Source organism: Aptenodytes patagonicus, chromosome 13 (genome assembly GCF_965638725.1).
Source record: "Aptenodytes patagonicus chromosome 13, bAptPat1.pri.cur, whole genome shotgun sequence".
NCBI classification, from domain to species: Eukaryota; Metazoa; Chordata; class Aves; order Sphenisciformes; family Spheniscidae; genus Aptenodytes; species Aptenodytes patagonicus.
In genome coordinates this window covers 4,756,587-4,772,049 of record NC_134961.1, presented here as the reverse complement: position 1 = coordinate 4,772,049, position 15,463 = coordinate 4,756,587, and the positions used below count along the sequence as shown (strand labels likewise).

At 50.8% G+C, this 15,463-nt stretch overlaps 1 protein-coding gene across 4 annotated transcripts in view; it reads left to right on the top strand.

Moving 5' to 3' along the window:
- The first annotated feature begins 12,525 nt into the window (after positions 1 to 12,525).
- Positions 12,526 to 15,463, top strand: part of RBBP6 (RB binding protein 6, ubiquitin ligase) — a 31,839-nt gene continuing 28,901 nt past the window's right edge. For 2 of the 4 annotated variants that reach the window (XM_076351532.1, XM_076351531.1), the window contains exon 1: positions 12,526 to 12,773. In XM_076351532.1, coding sequence (XP_076207647.1) covers positions 12,608 to 12,773 — 166 coding nt within the window. In that variant the 5' untranslated portion in view covers positions 12,526 to 12,607. The remainder of the gene's footprint in view (positions 12,774 to 15,463) is intronic. The other 2 variants (XM_076351534.1, XM_076351533.1) reach the window with 1 other exon arrangement.

Genomic DNA, 15,463 nt, shown 5'->3' with positions numbered 1-15,463 from the left:
AGAAGTTGCCGAGTTCCCCATCCGCTGTCGTGGCCCGGCAGCGTTTGCTCTCTGTGCAGAGGGCTCTGAGGCGGCAGCAAAGCCACGGCTGCTCCGTGCCGACAGGACTTCACGTTCTCTGCCCTCACGTGGACGAGGGCACTGGGAAAGGCCACGTGCGTGGGGCTGCGTCGTGCATACACCGTTATACTAGATGTGACTGCGTGTGTTAACAAGGGGATCTTTCCTGCCCTCCCTAACGGGAACAACCACCCGTAACAGGCACCAGTGCTTTCCTCAGCAGTAAGAGCCGCTCGCAGGGACCGCCGGTGGCTGCAGACCCACCGCCCTCGGGCCCCGTGCGATCAGAGTTTGCTGAAGGACACGGGTCTCCAGCAAACAGAAACCCTGCAGGTCACCCAGGAGCAAACTCCCACCCGGAGCCTGGGGGCTTCTGCAGCTGGAAACGGCGCTTCGCTGGATGCTGAGCCCCTGAACGAGCCCCCCGAGCCCCTGCGGTGGGGCCGGGGCACCGGGGCTGCCGCCCGCCGAGCCCCGCAGCGCCCGCCGCCGCCGCCGGTCCCTATCCCGGTGCTAAAATGACCTCTAGTGGCAGGCGGGGACCGGGGCCGGCCCGCGGCGAGCTGGCTGCGGGAGAGAGGGAGGCTGGGGCGGCGGGGGTAGGAAAGTCCGTTTTCTTTTTAAAAACAAAAAAACAAACAAACAAAAAAAGCAAAGCGCGAACCCCCTCCCCGTTGCTTTCCAGTTGCTGTAGAAATTCTCCCGCTGCCCAGGTTTGGGAGCCTACAGAAACACCAGCTCCATGAACCGTGGCTCCTCTTCGTTTGCCCCAGTGCCATGGTGACTCTGGAGCCTACTGACGGCGCTGTCAGGGGTGGGGCTGGCTGTTGGTTGCTTTGCTGAGGAGCATTTTGGCGTACATTTATCTGCTCAAGTAGCATCAGCCTGTTCTGGGTAAGACTGCCCGGCTCCTCTCCTGCCAGCCAGGCCCCTGGCAGGCACGGCGGCAGGGGGAGGAGGTGGACAGGCACCATCTCCTCCAGGGCCTGCCTGGTACTCCCCAAACTTGGCTTTGGGCAGTTGCAAAAGTCCTTCCCCAGGACTGCTGTGATGCCAGTGAAAATGAGGTGATGGGAAGAGCTGCCACGTGTCCCAGCGCAGGCACAAGTGCCACGAGAGCTGGTATTGACACCAGCAGTGTGGTGGGAGGCATGGCTCCGTCCTTCCTCCAGTGCCTCCACCTCCATCCTCAGCTGCGTGCAGAAGTGACCCTGTCCATGCAGGAGGCAGGCAAGAGCCCTGCTAGGGGGTGCAGACTCTGAACCGAGGAGTAACAGATATTTTGCATTACTTCATGATTGCTGTTGAAGTGCCAACACCTTTGCCTGTCCCTCTTCCCAGCATCACGGCAGCCTCGAGTCTCAGACTGAAACGGAGAGCTCCGAGTCACCACCATGGCTACGGGGCTAAACGTGGCAGGACTGGCCAGCTCACACTGAGGACACTCTGGGTGGCTGTCTCCATCTTCTGAACGTCGCATTGTAATGGTCCTTTATGGGAGAAGCCCAGGAACCTGCACTCTGGAACTTCAGGCTTCTCCACACCTAGGAGAGGCCTTTGTTAGCACACCACCTTCTGACCGGTGGGGCTTTCCCCCCCATCAGGGCCATGGCAAAGCTCTGTGTGCAGGGAAACAGGCAGAGGTCCTGCCTCGGGGCACAGAGGAGATAGGTAGGCAAAACCCTAAAGTGAGAGGTAAACCCAAAACCCAGCCCACGGAGGGTCCAGAGACATTTTCCCCCCGCTGCTGACAGTGTTTGGAGCAGGGGCAGACCCGAAGTGAAGGTCCTCTCCTCCCAGCCGTGGGCCACCATCCTCTGAGATCAGCGGGGCTGCAAGCCCCTAGAGCCATTTCGTACTGCTGCTGTTGCTGAAAGGCGTCAGGCTCCTTCTTTCATGAAGTGGCAATGGCGAGTTTGTTTTGTCTTTTCTTTCACTGAACAGAATAATTAGTGACTCGAAATTCATTAAGCAACAAGGTCACCCGTGGTGTTCTCCACACTGAGAGCGGGGATGAGATTCAGAGGTGGTGCCGAGCAGTGTCAGTGATGGCGAGATAACAAGCCAGCATCTTCCCAGAGCCAGTGGATTCCCCAAAGGAAGGGGAGACGTCCCCACCAGCAGCGTGATCCCTCTCTGCACCCGCGATTCCGGGCACAACTAGCTGGCAGGAGGGCTGAAATCTGCTGGCCTCAGAAGAAATGCTGGTGTGCTTGCTTTCAGACTGAGCCCTCTGCTCTGCTGCTTGTCTGGTGGTTGGGTCGCAGAGGTCTGTGCTGCAATGCCAGACCCAGAGGTGGGCTCAACTCATGGCATCATTTTGGGATAAGATCAAAGGAAAAACCTCTGCAGAGGAGATCTCGCTTTGAGTTGGGATCGCGACCCAGGGAGAGCACCGTCCCCAAGAGGACAGACTCCGTTGTGGGGCGCACGGTGCGGGGACTGTGAGTCTTGCATGCTTTCAGGCATGAGCAGCAGTGGTCCCAGGGCAGGCTTGTTAGGGGGAAACTTACTGATGAAGTTCTTTACATGGCTTTTACAGCTTCTTGGATAAACAAGCTCTGATTATTACAGAAAAAGTTACTTTTACTTCAGAATACTGTTCACGCAGGGAGGAATTGTTTATCCTGCTATACCTCTCCTGATACACTTTGTGACGGTGGCAAGCCCCTGCTGAGGAATGAGCTCTCATCTTTTCTGACTAGTTGATAGGGTCAGTTTTCTTCTCCTTAGTAGAAAGGGTAATAAATTCAGACATCCATCTAAATTCATGACAAGAGGTGCCCAGACTGAAAACTGCTGGCCTTTGCACTGGAGAGTTTCACAGTTTTACTTCTGTCCATCATGGCTCACATCTTGGGCTTTTATACTTTTATATTCCTGTGAACACACTGGCATGGCCCCCCCAGGGTTCGCTGGGCTCAGGCGGGCTTGGCCCAGAACTGGCTGGGTGCGGGGCAGCGGGGCTGCGCTGATGGCATCGTCTGCCCGAGTGCCCGCACCACCATTCCTCCCGGCTGCGGCGGGACTGCCCAGTGTTGAGATCCACTGAAAACTGGGTCAATGCAACTCCACTGGTCTTCTACACGGGTGTGTTGGAGGGTGTAAGCAGAGCTGTGGAGGGAGCAGCTCCCAGGACCTACAGGCTCTCTTAGTAATTACAGGCTGGGGCTTTGCTTGTTTACTTCCTTGTTTGTTTGTTTCCCGTGACATAAAAGCAGGTTTCTGGATTTGTTTTCTGTATTTCGGCACAACTTTTGCAGTTTCCCTCTACTCTAAGTCCCTCAAGCCTAAGGGAGCTGGCAAACATCAGAAACTTGAAGTGGATTGCAAATTGCGAGAGGACTTTGGAAAACGGCTGAGGAAACAAAGCAGATGGGCTGTGCCAGCGCTTGCAGACTTGTGCTGAAAGAATTTCCCCGTTTTCCAGGACACTAACACCCAGACATGCTCTGTCCAAAGGGACGGCTGTTGTGGTCAGGTTTCCACCGCTGGTCAGCTGTTGGTTCTGTGTTTCCATATATTTCTAGGATTTTTCCTCATGACAATGGGCCTCCCTTCTTCCCTGCCTGGTTGTGGGAGGGTAATGGGGCTGGCAGTGTGAAGCAGCCTTGGTTTTCTCCCTGAACTTCTGTTATTCGGGGTTCAAACACCTGCAGTGCCGATAGGCAAGAATGATGCATAAAACATGGGCTTTATTAAGATGCCAAAGTTTTATGAACAGAAATAGGAAAAAAAGGCAGCCTGGCTGTGTAAGCCCTGGGCTGGGTATCGTGGGGCGGCTGGGCTGTTTAGGGGCTGTCGGTGTGTGCTGCTGGCTCGGCACTGCAGCAGAACCTCACTTGATCTTGATCTTATGTTTGAATTGCTGAGAGGCTCCTTCCACCTTCTGCCTCCTAACCCTCTGGTATTTAGGTGATGTTTTTGCAAAGAGATGTAGTACATGCCTGTCTCTGCCACAATGGCATGGTCTAATGTTAAATTATTAACTTAAAACATGACAAAATGTCTTTTTTTTTAATTAAAAAAAAATCAAACGCTTTGCACGGTGCTACCCTGAGAGCACCCTGCGAGCTCTGGTCTCGCCTGTGGGCTGGTTGAGGGGGTCTGCGTAAGCCCAGGTCTCAGCTGGCCACAGGGCTCCTGGACCACGGGTGGGAATGTGCCACATGGTGACGGGGAGGGCTTTCCATGCCCATGAGAAGATCTGGACTCCACAGAGACCATCACAGGGTGATGCAGTGCCACCAAGGTGTCCAAGTCCGCTCCCCACCCCCTGGACCTCTTGCAAACAAGGCAGGGAGAGCCCACGAGCATCTTCAGCCAGGGCAGGACGCTAACCACGGTAGAAGACACTATCTTAAGAAAATCCAAAGTATTGTTTTCTGAGCAGGGCACCTGGGAGGGGGCGGGTGTCCCCGAAAAGTTGTGGGAGCAATCGGCTCTGAGGTCTGGGCACACTGTCACCACGATGCTCCCCAGCGGGTGGCCAGGCTGCCCCTCCAGCCAGGGCACCGCCGCTTCCCGGGGCTCGGAGGCTTCCCAGCCCTAGATGGCAACCTGTGCCCAGCTGGGGATGGAGACCGGGCCACTTGCTCACTGAATCCTCCAGCTGAGGAGGCCGAGACAAAAACACGGGTTTCATTTCAGCCGGTAAAGCTGCCTGGGTGAAAGGAGCAGGGGCTGGGAAGGGAGAGGCTGCAGAGGCATTTCCTGGGGAAGCCAAGCAGGAGCAGCGGGGGGATGAAAAGTGTCGTTTTCTCTGCATCCAGGGGCTGTTTTGCACAGGTGTAAAGTACCGGTGCCGCACAGGGTGGCAGGGAATTGGGAGCCCCAATTTACAGGCTGAGGCACGATCCAGAGCCTGGGAACCCTCTGAAGCTGTCTGGCACTGCCATCTTACACCTGTGCCTCTCAGCAGTTCTGGAGTTACAGACTTTCCTGTCTTCTGCTGCATTTCAAGGCTTAATTAATGTTTGAGAAGCAATTTACAGATGAAAAGCACAAACATGTAACAATCCCAATGAACAGGTTGGTCAGGAAGCGACCTGACCCATAATGATGCTTTGCTAGATGTTTTCTGATGGCACTCATGCGTTAGAGTGCAAGTTTCTGTTGCGCTGGAGTCTCGAGCAGGGACAGAGGCTGCCTGCCTGCAGCAGGGACGTGGTCTGCCCGTGCAAACGCAGCTGGGCCGAAATGAGCATCTGCTCCCATCCAGCTCCTGTGTGCCTCTGTGCAGTAACAGGGCAAAATCCACACGAAATTTTCTTCCCCACTGCCTGGGATGCCAGATTTCAGCAGAGGCATTGTATTTTTGTTCACGTGCTACGTTGCAAAGGAGCTGTGATCCCAAAACATCTGAGCATTTTTGGTGACCTGCGAGGGCAGTACCAAATCTGTAGGGAGAGTTAAGTCCCTCATTAATCTTGGGAAATACATGCGGCATTGCCAAAAAGACCAAAGACGGTCCTGTGAAATCAAACTGCAATTCAGTGTCTTAGGATCTCCAGGTCCTTCTCCTTTGCCTGTTAATTATTTCTTCTCCCTTTCACTTCATAAACTGCAGAAGAGTTCCTCACAGATACCGTAATATTTATTAGCATTTAAAATAATAAATAACACCTTACTTGGGCCCCTGGGCCTATTCATCCCAGCCAGTGCCACCCCAGAAGCCGTACATCAGCAGAGCAATGGTAGTGTGATGATGTACGATGCTGATACATCATCCAAGCACTGGCACCCTGATGCAATGCCCCGTGCAGGGCTATCGCTCCAGTTATAGACGGCTGGCTGGTGGTGCAGCCCCGACCATTACGAACGAGTCAGATAGATAGATCCTAATCTTTAATGGATTGTCCTGGAACCGCAATGGATTTTTTCATGAAAAAGTAACTGGACAGTTTACGGGAGGGCAGGCAGATACTGGTGGGTGAGAAGGCTCTGAGGAGCTTTAACAAAACCAGCTTCCACATCTGGGTAACTAGTTTGAACTCAGACAAGTAGATACTGGCCAAGCTGGGCAATCCACTGGGCAGCCGTGGGGAAAAAGGAGCTTGCAGTCTTTCTCCAGGTCCCAGGCATGGGTACAAATGTCATAGCCAAGCTCCTCCTTCACTCTCCCAGCAGAAGGGCCAACGATTCTATTAGGGATGTTGGCAGGGCACAAAAGAGAATTCTACTTCTTCATCCCATAATTATTCTGTATTGTTCTGAGAATAACTGGAGGATTCACAGCTCCCCAGCTGGGCTATCAGGCCAGCACATTTCACATGTATTCGCCAGGCAGTGCCCAAAACACCATTTTTCAGTCTTGAATCAGAACAATGGCACAGGATATTTATTAAAAACAAGAGGATGTGTTCTGATTAGCTTTGGTCTGTTTCTGACAAAGTTCCTTCTAGTTACAGTGGCAAAGATAAGGAAAAGTCTGGATTTCTTTCTCAGCTGATATTATTGTCTTAGGAAAGAAATCTAGAGGGGTGGGTAGCCTAGGGGTGCTCTCACAGGGCGTGCGCCTCCCCTTCTTCATGCTGCACTGGCGTTTGGGATTCTCCCTCTGCCCTTGCAAAGGCATTTCTCTCTTGGGAAGCTTTGGGAATCGTGAAGCCAGGAGTTAGAAAGCTTCAGCGACTCCTCCTGGAAAATATCTCAGGGGTTGAAAAATGCCCACTGGGAATCCCAGCCTCCTTTCTAACCCAGAAGGGTGTCCGAATGAAGTGCAAGCAGGTGATTGGGGCTCTGCAGGGCTCAGAGCAAGTGGGGTCTCTACTCCCTCTGCAAATAGATTATCCTTCCTCCTGTTCTCATCAGCAGAACGTGACCCAGCGTCAATTGTCCTTTGTCTTTTATGTGAAAAAAATCCCCTTTCCTTTCTCCCTTCAAAAAATTATTTTTAAAAGTCCTCTACAAAACCAGAAAGATCCAACTCTGTCTGCTTTTACGCTTTGTAGCTGGAAAGGTGTGCTGCACAGAGAGCTGGGGACTTCTGCTGTGTGAGGGAGATCCTGGCTGCACAAGGCTGGCTTAGATCCAGGATGATCAGAGGTTTAAGCTTGCGGGTGAGAGGGAAAATCAACAGAATTGTACAGAAATCAAATCCCACAGCTACAATATGGAACTGGAACCAGCGAAGGGTGGACACAGCTCAAGTGAGGATGTCCTCACAGAAGACCACAACGCCATAATCCGAGTGCTAGCTTTGGTTTCAGAAAGGAGTAGCACTGAAACCTTTTGGAGTCTTTGAAGTAACCTCATCATGCCCAAGGGACCAGACTTAGAGGTGGAGGAATATGGTCAAGATCATGCGTGATTCATCCACTGCTCTGAGTTTTAATGCAGTATGCGGAGGATTATACTAAATTATTACGATTGGCTTCTTATTCTTAAAGTCTGTGAGCATTTGAGTAAAGACAGCCAGAGTTCAAGCAACTGTGAGTGTGCACACTTGGGAAGTACATTGCTTTATGGCAATAAACATAAATGGTCCGTGGATGTAAAGACTAAGATGGAAATTTGGTGAATGTGGTGTGCTGCCATCCCTAATGTGCTTACTGACTGTGCACATGTTGGCATGCTGGTTCCAAGATCTGCTTTCTTCCTTTATTCAGCAATGCAAAAGTGCAGACATTTGCATGATATTCCTCTTGTCTAATTAGATGCCTTCATTTACCACCCTCTAGGCTCCAAGTTTTGGTCATTGTGCTCCAAATGTAATGATTTATCAATGGCAATAAGTTGGTGTCATGTGGTGGTGAGACGTGGTTTGGCGTGTCTGTGGTGTACACACATGGAGTGTAGAGGAGCTAAGTAGAAGAGAGCAGGAGCAGATAAGAATCGGAGTTTGGGGTTTGGTTTTGGTTTGTTTTTTTAAGTGTATTAATGACATTGCCATTCTTAATTAAAGCTTAGCTTTAACCAGTGCCTGCCCACAGCAGCTGTGCTACCTCAGAAGCTGGACCGATGACACCAAGCTGTGGAACTGTGACTTAGAGAGCAATGTGGATGTTCCAGCAAAACTGGCCAGGTGGGCCCTCGGCTCTGCAGGCGGTGGTGATCTGGGCTCTCGGGTCGCTCAAGCCCTGAGTGCTCGTGGCAATGCAAGGTCCTCTTCTCTTGCACAGAACTGACAGCTAAAGTTAAAAAAAAAAAAAAAAAGTAAGAGTCTTTGCTCCTGACAAAACAAACTGAAGAAGGAAATGGAAATACATACCTTCCCACTAGGCCAGCCTGCTTATTTGCATGTCCTTTTCCAAACAGACTTGCTCGTGCGGCTTGGAAGCTATTAGAAATAATATGTCCTTCCTGGTTTTGAGGGGGGGGGGGAGGGTGTGTGTTTCTTTTTGTATCGTTCCGCTGTACAACAGGTACTTTGCAGGCACTCAGGAACAATTCTGCCTCAGCCCTCAGTCCAAGCGCTCGTGTATTTCAGAATTAAAGCAGCACGGCAAAAGGCGCTCAGTACAGCACAGCAGAACTGTACATAGGTAAGCTGCTTCTAAATCAGTAAAGCGGTAAATGAGATGATCTGTGGTGGTACAACACTGAAACTTCATTTTAAAGCAAATAGTTTCTCTTTATTGCTCTTTTTTAACTAATGTGTGAGTATGACCTAAAATAGTGACAACAAAACTTGGATAACTTACATTTTAGGTTGTTTTGCAGAATTTACTGCTGAATGCATTTGAAAGCAAAAGAGTTAAAAGTTACACAAATAACTTAAGGCTACAAAAATAGTCTTGATGCCAATAGCTGTGCAGAGAACACCAAGCTTTAATGCTGCTCTCCTTTTCAAATGTCTTTCAGAACGTAACCCAGCTCCCTCTGAAAGCCACGGGGTATTTCCTTGCCTCCCTAGGAGGTTCCCGATTGGTTTTTTTAAAGTTATAGATGTGTGTAACTCAGAATACTTTCTTACGTGCTGCAGCAGCTGTTTGTTATGACGTGAGCATTTCTGTTGAGTGTGGTAAACATTGTTTAACAGGCACGTCAAACCTTTTGTGTAAGACGAACTAGTCCGAGTAAAGGTACAGCAGCATTCCCAGGCAGTCAGATTGCCGTCTCTAACTGCTCTCACCGCCCTCCTGCCAGAGGTTACTCCTCCGATCTCGCAGCTCAGCTGCTCGTGGGAGCATCCCTTATCCTGCTTCGGTCCAGACGAGCAGGGTTAGCTCGGAACAGCCCGAGCTGCAGATCATCACCAGGTCAGGCCATTTCGGCTGAAATGCTTGAGGGAGCAACCAAGCAGGTTCTGCTGGACTCTGGAGGGGGATTAACCTTGGGCAGGGCTGGGCAGGGCTGGGCAGCGCTGTGGAGAGCTGGGAGGCGTAAAGCCATCGGCCACCTCGGATACACCATCTCCTGGCCGTGAGCAGACCCTAAGGCCGGGCTTCATCAGCCATTGCGTTCATTTTAGGACACCCAATACCAGACCAAAAGGGCTGGGACTACACGATGCAACGTGCTGACCTGGCATAAACTCTGCTGATACAAATTTCTCCTGAAGTTTATTGAAGGGGTAAGTTTGTCCCAGCAGACCTTACCCAGATCAGGTATCACCTGCCTGCCAGCAGCCAGCATAAACACAGTATGGTGTGTGCTGTCTGAATCAACACGGTGTGGCCGTGCCCACATCTGATTCAGAACAAATTTATACGGCAGGTGATCCACAGTACGCAGATCTGGTACTTACATGGAAGCTGGATGAAAAAACGGTAATCTGGGTATGCTGACGTTCTCTAATTATTGAAAACTGAACCAAAGACAATCTACTCCCCCCTCTCTAATGGAGACAAATTGTTTTACGCAGAACCTATGTAGGTTGGAGACCCCATATACCTGACAGTCCCCTTGTTCATGCAGATCCTTTTTACCCTAGAGTGGATGAAATCCCTAAATGTTACCTGTAGGGTTCAGATATCAGAAGTTTCCTGGCCTAAAATTTTAGATGAGAAGTGTGTTTTTCCAAGCCTATTAGCCTTCGCTATTTTTACTTTAAAAATGTACTTGTCTTTGGACTGATTGGTTTGAGATAGCGCTGCACCAGCTGATATTCAAAAGGTTTTCTCTGTAAACACTTGCAGCCAGAGGATTAGAAAAAAAACGTTTCTAAAGTGAAAGTTTGTACTTTGTAAGTTTGAATAAATGGGTTGGACGTGCAACCAGTACATAACTTTAAACAGTTGGGGGTTTAATCATGACATTAATAAAAATATGAAATCCACAAGAAGATGACTAATATTAATTGTACAATTTAATTTTCTGCAGTATATTAGTGGGGAAATAACTGGTAAAGGAAAAATGAGGATTCATACAGAAAGATGCATAGTATAAATTACTTCATCTTGTAAAAAACTTGGATGCCTGGAAAGAAAGTAAAGTATGCATCGTAGATTTGTGGAAATAACAAATAGCTTCTTTACTAAAAAGCAATAATCTGCATAATGAAACATTAATAGATATTTTAAGTTGCAGTCATTGCCTGCATAATGAAAACTATAAGATGATAATGATTTTTCTGTCTTCGTGTGGTTTATTTTGCTGTTTACACACAGCATTTAATTTCCTTATTCCTGCTCCTCAAGTTTTGTTCCCTGTTCTAATTAATTTCTTTCTCAGTTCTAGTCCAGAGTAACCATCCTTCCCTTTGAAAAAGAGAACATATCTAGTCCGTCTCAAATCTGCTCTTATTTGTTTTATCAGTCATCCTGTCAGACATGTCTGTGATATTGGGGTGATGCTGGGCTGTGTGTCAGTAGCATAACTGCTTTGTAAATTCAGTCACCTGTGTTTTCGTGGGACATTTTGAGATGCAGACACAAAGATATTACAATATTATTTTCTTCTGGCATTTTTGTCACCTGTGCCCCGTTCACGAGCGCCAACACGCTCCCAAGATCTGTCCTGTGCCGCTGGGTCCTTCTCCCGCCCCGGGTGCTGCTGGCTCTGCAGGACGGTGGCGTGTGCGGTGCAGGGGATCACTCCTCCGATCGGGTGACGGGCAGTGGGGGGGCTTTTACCGAACCGCTGCTTTGGTGTGGCCCTTCTGAGCAGAAACGGAAACCTCATGACCTGCTGTGTCATCTGTTCACTAATGTGGGAAATCAGGGGAACGCTGCTGTTGCTTCCCACGGGCGAGGTGGGAGGTTGAAGCCCCCCGAAGCTCGCGCGGTGCCAGGAGCGATGTCCCCTCCCTTCGCCGGCCCTGCGGCCCGCTGCATCTCCCCCGGGCTGTCTCGGCCTGGCTGGCTGCTGACCGGAGGGGACACCGGGTGGTGACAGCCTTGGGGGGGTGACAGGAGGGACACCAGGTGCTGACAGGCCTGGGGGTGACAGGACATCGGGCGGCGATGGGCCCAGGGTTGTTGGGAGAGCCACCACAGGCCCGGGAGCTGACGGGAGGTGACGCTGGGTGGTGAAGGCCTGGGCGGTGACAGGAGGGACACCACAGGCCCGGGAGTGTGACAGGACACCGGGAGGTGACAGGCCCGGGGGGGGGGGGGGGGTGGTGGTGGTGACAGGAGGGACACCACAGACCTGAGGGTGTGACAGGACACGGGGCAGTGACAGGCCCGGGGGGTGACAGGAGGGACACCACAGACCTGGGGGTGTGACAGGACACGGGGCAGTGACAGGCCCGGGGGGTGACAGGAGGGACACCACAGACCTGGGGGTGTGACAGGACACGGGGCAGTGACAGGCCCGGGGGGGTGACAGGAGGGACACCGAGCAGCGAGAGGCCCGGGGGGTGACAGGAGGGACACCACAGGCCCGGGGGTGCGACAGGCCGGGGGGACAGCAGGGACACCAGCGGCCCGCGGCGGCGACGGGCGCGGGGCTGACGGGCGGCGACGCCGACCGTTAACGGCTCTCCCCTAGGGGGCGCTCGACGTTAGGACGAAGAGGGCGGGGCCGCCGCGCCCACGTGACGCGGGCCTTTTGTCATAATGCGCTGGGTCACGTGAGGCGCGGGGAGGGGGGGCGGGTGGGTGCGGTGTGCCGTTGCGCGTGCGCAGTGACGCGCTCGCGGCGGCCCGTGCGGTTGTCGGCAGGGAAACCCCTCGGCGGAACGCTGAGGCAGGGGCGCCCGAGTCGCCATCGCCAGCGGTCGGGCCTGGGAGCGCCGCCTGCGAGAGAGGGAGCGGAGGCCGAGCCGGGGCCGCGGGGGCCTCTCCCCGTCGTCCGCCCGCCCGCCCGGGCTGCGAGGAGGAGCCGGGCGGGCGCCATCGCCGCCGCGGCCCAGCTCGATCGCCGAGGGCCGCGGTCCGGAGTCGTCGCGGGGGCGGGGGCCGGGGCCTCGCAGCGCCGCCGCGATGGAGTCCTGAGGCCTCCGCCAGCCGAGTCTGCCTGAGGCCGCGGGGCCTGGCCATGGCGGAGCGCCGCGGCCTCTGAGCGCCGCCGGCCCGCTCGAGCTCAGCCCGCGCTGCTTGCCCCGGCCCCCTCGGCGGGCCCTTCCCCGCGCCGCCGCGGGCCCTAACCGGCGCGGAGGCCGCGACGCCGTCTGCCGCGGTAGGCGCCGTCGCGGAGCAGGCGCCGCCTGGCCCCGACCATGTCGTGCGTCCACTACAAGTTCTCCTCCAAGCTGAACTATGATACGGTCACCTTCGACGGCCTCCACATCTCCCTGTGCGACCTCAAGCGCCAGATCATGGGCCGCGAGAAGCTGAAGGCGGCCGACTGCGACCTGCAGATCACCAACGCCCAGACCAAAGAAGGTGCGTGGGGGCGGCGGGCGCGGGGCCTCGGGGATCACCCGGCTGGCGGCGGCGCAGACCGCCCCGCGGCGGCCGCGGCCTGCGGGAGCCGCGCTCTGCTCTTTGTGGGTCGTCCCCATGTAGCGTGAGTCGGCCTGGGGCCCATCCCGCCGGCGTGCGGAGGGACCGGGAGGGCGAGCGACGCCGGGGATTAAGCGGGGTGGGAAGCGACAATGCGATTCGGCCGCGATCGGTAGCTGTGACTTGTGTTGGGGGCCTCACAGAGCTGTTCTTTTGTAGTTGCTGTTCTGACAACTGCCTTCAGATCCGTGTTTTAGACGCGGAGCTAGGCGTGGAAGAATACGTGGTTGATGTGCGACATATAGTGCTTACAAAAGTTTTGGTTTCCTGGAATTCTTCCAGGTAAAATGATAAGGAAATGTGAGAGGATATCTTATAAGAAACTTGCCAGATTTCTTTGAAATCTGGCGGAGAAAGCTGAAAGTGATGGAAATAGAAGAGATGGCTAATTTGAAGAAGGTGGTTTTGGTGATTTAATTTTGTCTTCAGCTCCTTTTACCCCACTTCATTGGAAAACTGGTTTTGTGCCTGGGGCAGAAATTGCTCACTGGCAACATCTTGGATCAAGAGTGTACGTGTGAGTTATAATCTATGCAGACCCTTTAAAGCCATCTTGCACATGAGTGTTCCCTGTATCTAAATTATACTTTGGAATTTCTTGTCAATGTAACTTCTTTTCTGCACAAAAGACGTTGTCATTCAGGTGCTATTGAGCATCATTTCATCATTCATTTCTAACTTTTTTTTTTCCCTGGTACTACGTGTTAACTATATCAGAGCAGTACTGAAGTTTCATGGCAGAACATTTATGGTGAATAAAGAGGAGTTCTTAGAGAAGTCATAAATTCTTTTAAGTCTAATAAATGGTGCTTGATTCTCAGAGATGATAATGGTTTCGTATTACTTAGTATGATATTTCAGTTTGGTAATCTGCCATCTTTGTAAGTTTGAATGTGATTAAAGACTTTGGGATGTAACTTTTCAGGAATAAAAAGAATTGTAAAGTGTTTTCATTCCTTAAACATTAAATTTTTTTTCTGTGGTTCTGTGACACTCTTACAACAGTCTTTTCTTTAAAATGTGTACTAGTGGTTTTTTTCCTCTTCCTGTTTGATGTATTAAAACTTAAACAGAATAATATGTACGCTGCGGTAACTGTAACTTCAGCCCTAGTCTTTAAAGTGGTTGGACCTAAAGCTCGCTGTTTATCTACAGGTATTTAAACTATTTTCGGAGAATGTCTGTGAAGAGACTTACCAGCACAATGTTAGGGGTCTTAGGGATGCCATTGGATTGCATGACATGCGTAGGTAGAGAGATACATTTCAGAAATCTAGACTTTTTCTAGTATTGAATAAAACTGTCAAGAGCTTTTGAGGAATGTTTAATTTGCTTTAAGGGCTTTGCTGCAGGAGGGTCTCTGAATTTTGTCTTCAGTTGCTAATGTACTTTCAGCTTCACAAGTGCTAGCAGGCTGAATGGCCAGCTGGCTGACGTCACTACTGTACTAGTCAGGTCTGCGTAAAGCAGAGCCTTAAAACCAGAGCGTTGGATGGGAATAAACTATGATGGAGCCCCATTATTATCACCAGAAGAAAAAATGTCTTGAAATAAGCCAAACACGTGGATTCTGTTATAGCAGGTGAGGAACAGAAAGCAAAGGTTTAGAAGAAAAATTTATGGTCATAAATATGTTACCCCATAAAGTGTTACTCTAATATGCATAATACCAGTTTTACCAAGCGTGTTGCTTTGTTTTCGTACGTAATCGGAATCCAGGGAAGAAGTATCTGCTTCACTAGGTTCTGTTACATGTGGTGTTGCCTAAAGGTGAAGATAAAGAAGGAGTATCTTTCATACTTTAAAGAGCATCACTCTTGTTTAACAGGGACAAGATCCTCCTCTAGATAGGTTGTGTTGCACTTTGACCTTTGTAAAACAGAGTATAAGATTTTAAATTATATGTTAGTGACACAGATGCTTACTGAAGCTTTCGTAAGGGTGTTTTCCACGTGAAAACGCAAAAATCCCCTGGTGGTTTTCAGAGCAAAGCTAGAGAATGCATTTCAGTGCAATATATGTGTGCCAAATTTTTGGTTCATATGCATAACTGTGAATTTCAGTTTTTATTAATCAGATGTAGATGCTTAAACTCACTTTCAGAAGATAAAGGAAAAAAAACAGACTGGGGTATTCTGCCTAAATGGGTTGTTTGGAATTCTTACACATGGACATAAAGTATTGGTTTTTTACAACTTTGTCTGTGCAGGAGTCCTGATTAAATGTTGAAATGATCTTGGAAGGAACAAAGTGAACCTTGAGTGAAGATGGCCTACTTGTTCAGATTTTTCCGAATACTCTATCTAACCTTTTACAGTTCAGTAACTGTTACTTTTCATAATGGAAATCTAGTAATAGAAGCAATGCTAATATAAGCTAAAAGTAAACAGAATGTTAAATATCAGTGGAAAAAAATGACATCATGGACTCTTTTTAAGATGCTGGGAAGGCAAAATGGATGGTTGGGACGTGTTTTAAAAGGTGGTGATGGGGGGTGTCCTCTTCCATGCTTACTATAGAGGCATGTTCTGTAAAGGCAGAATTCCCTTCAAAAAGCCTATACTCAAGAA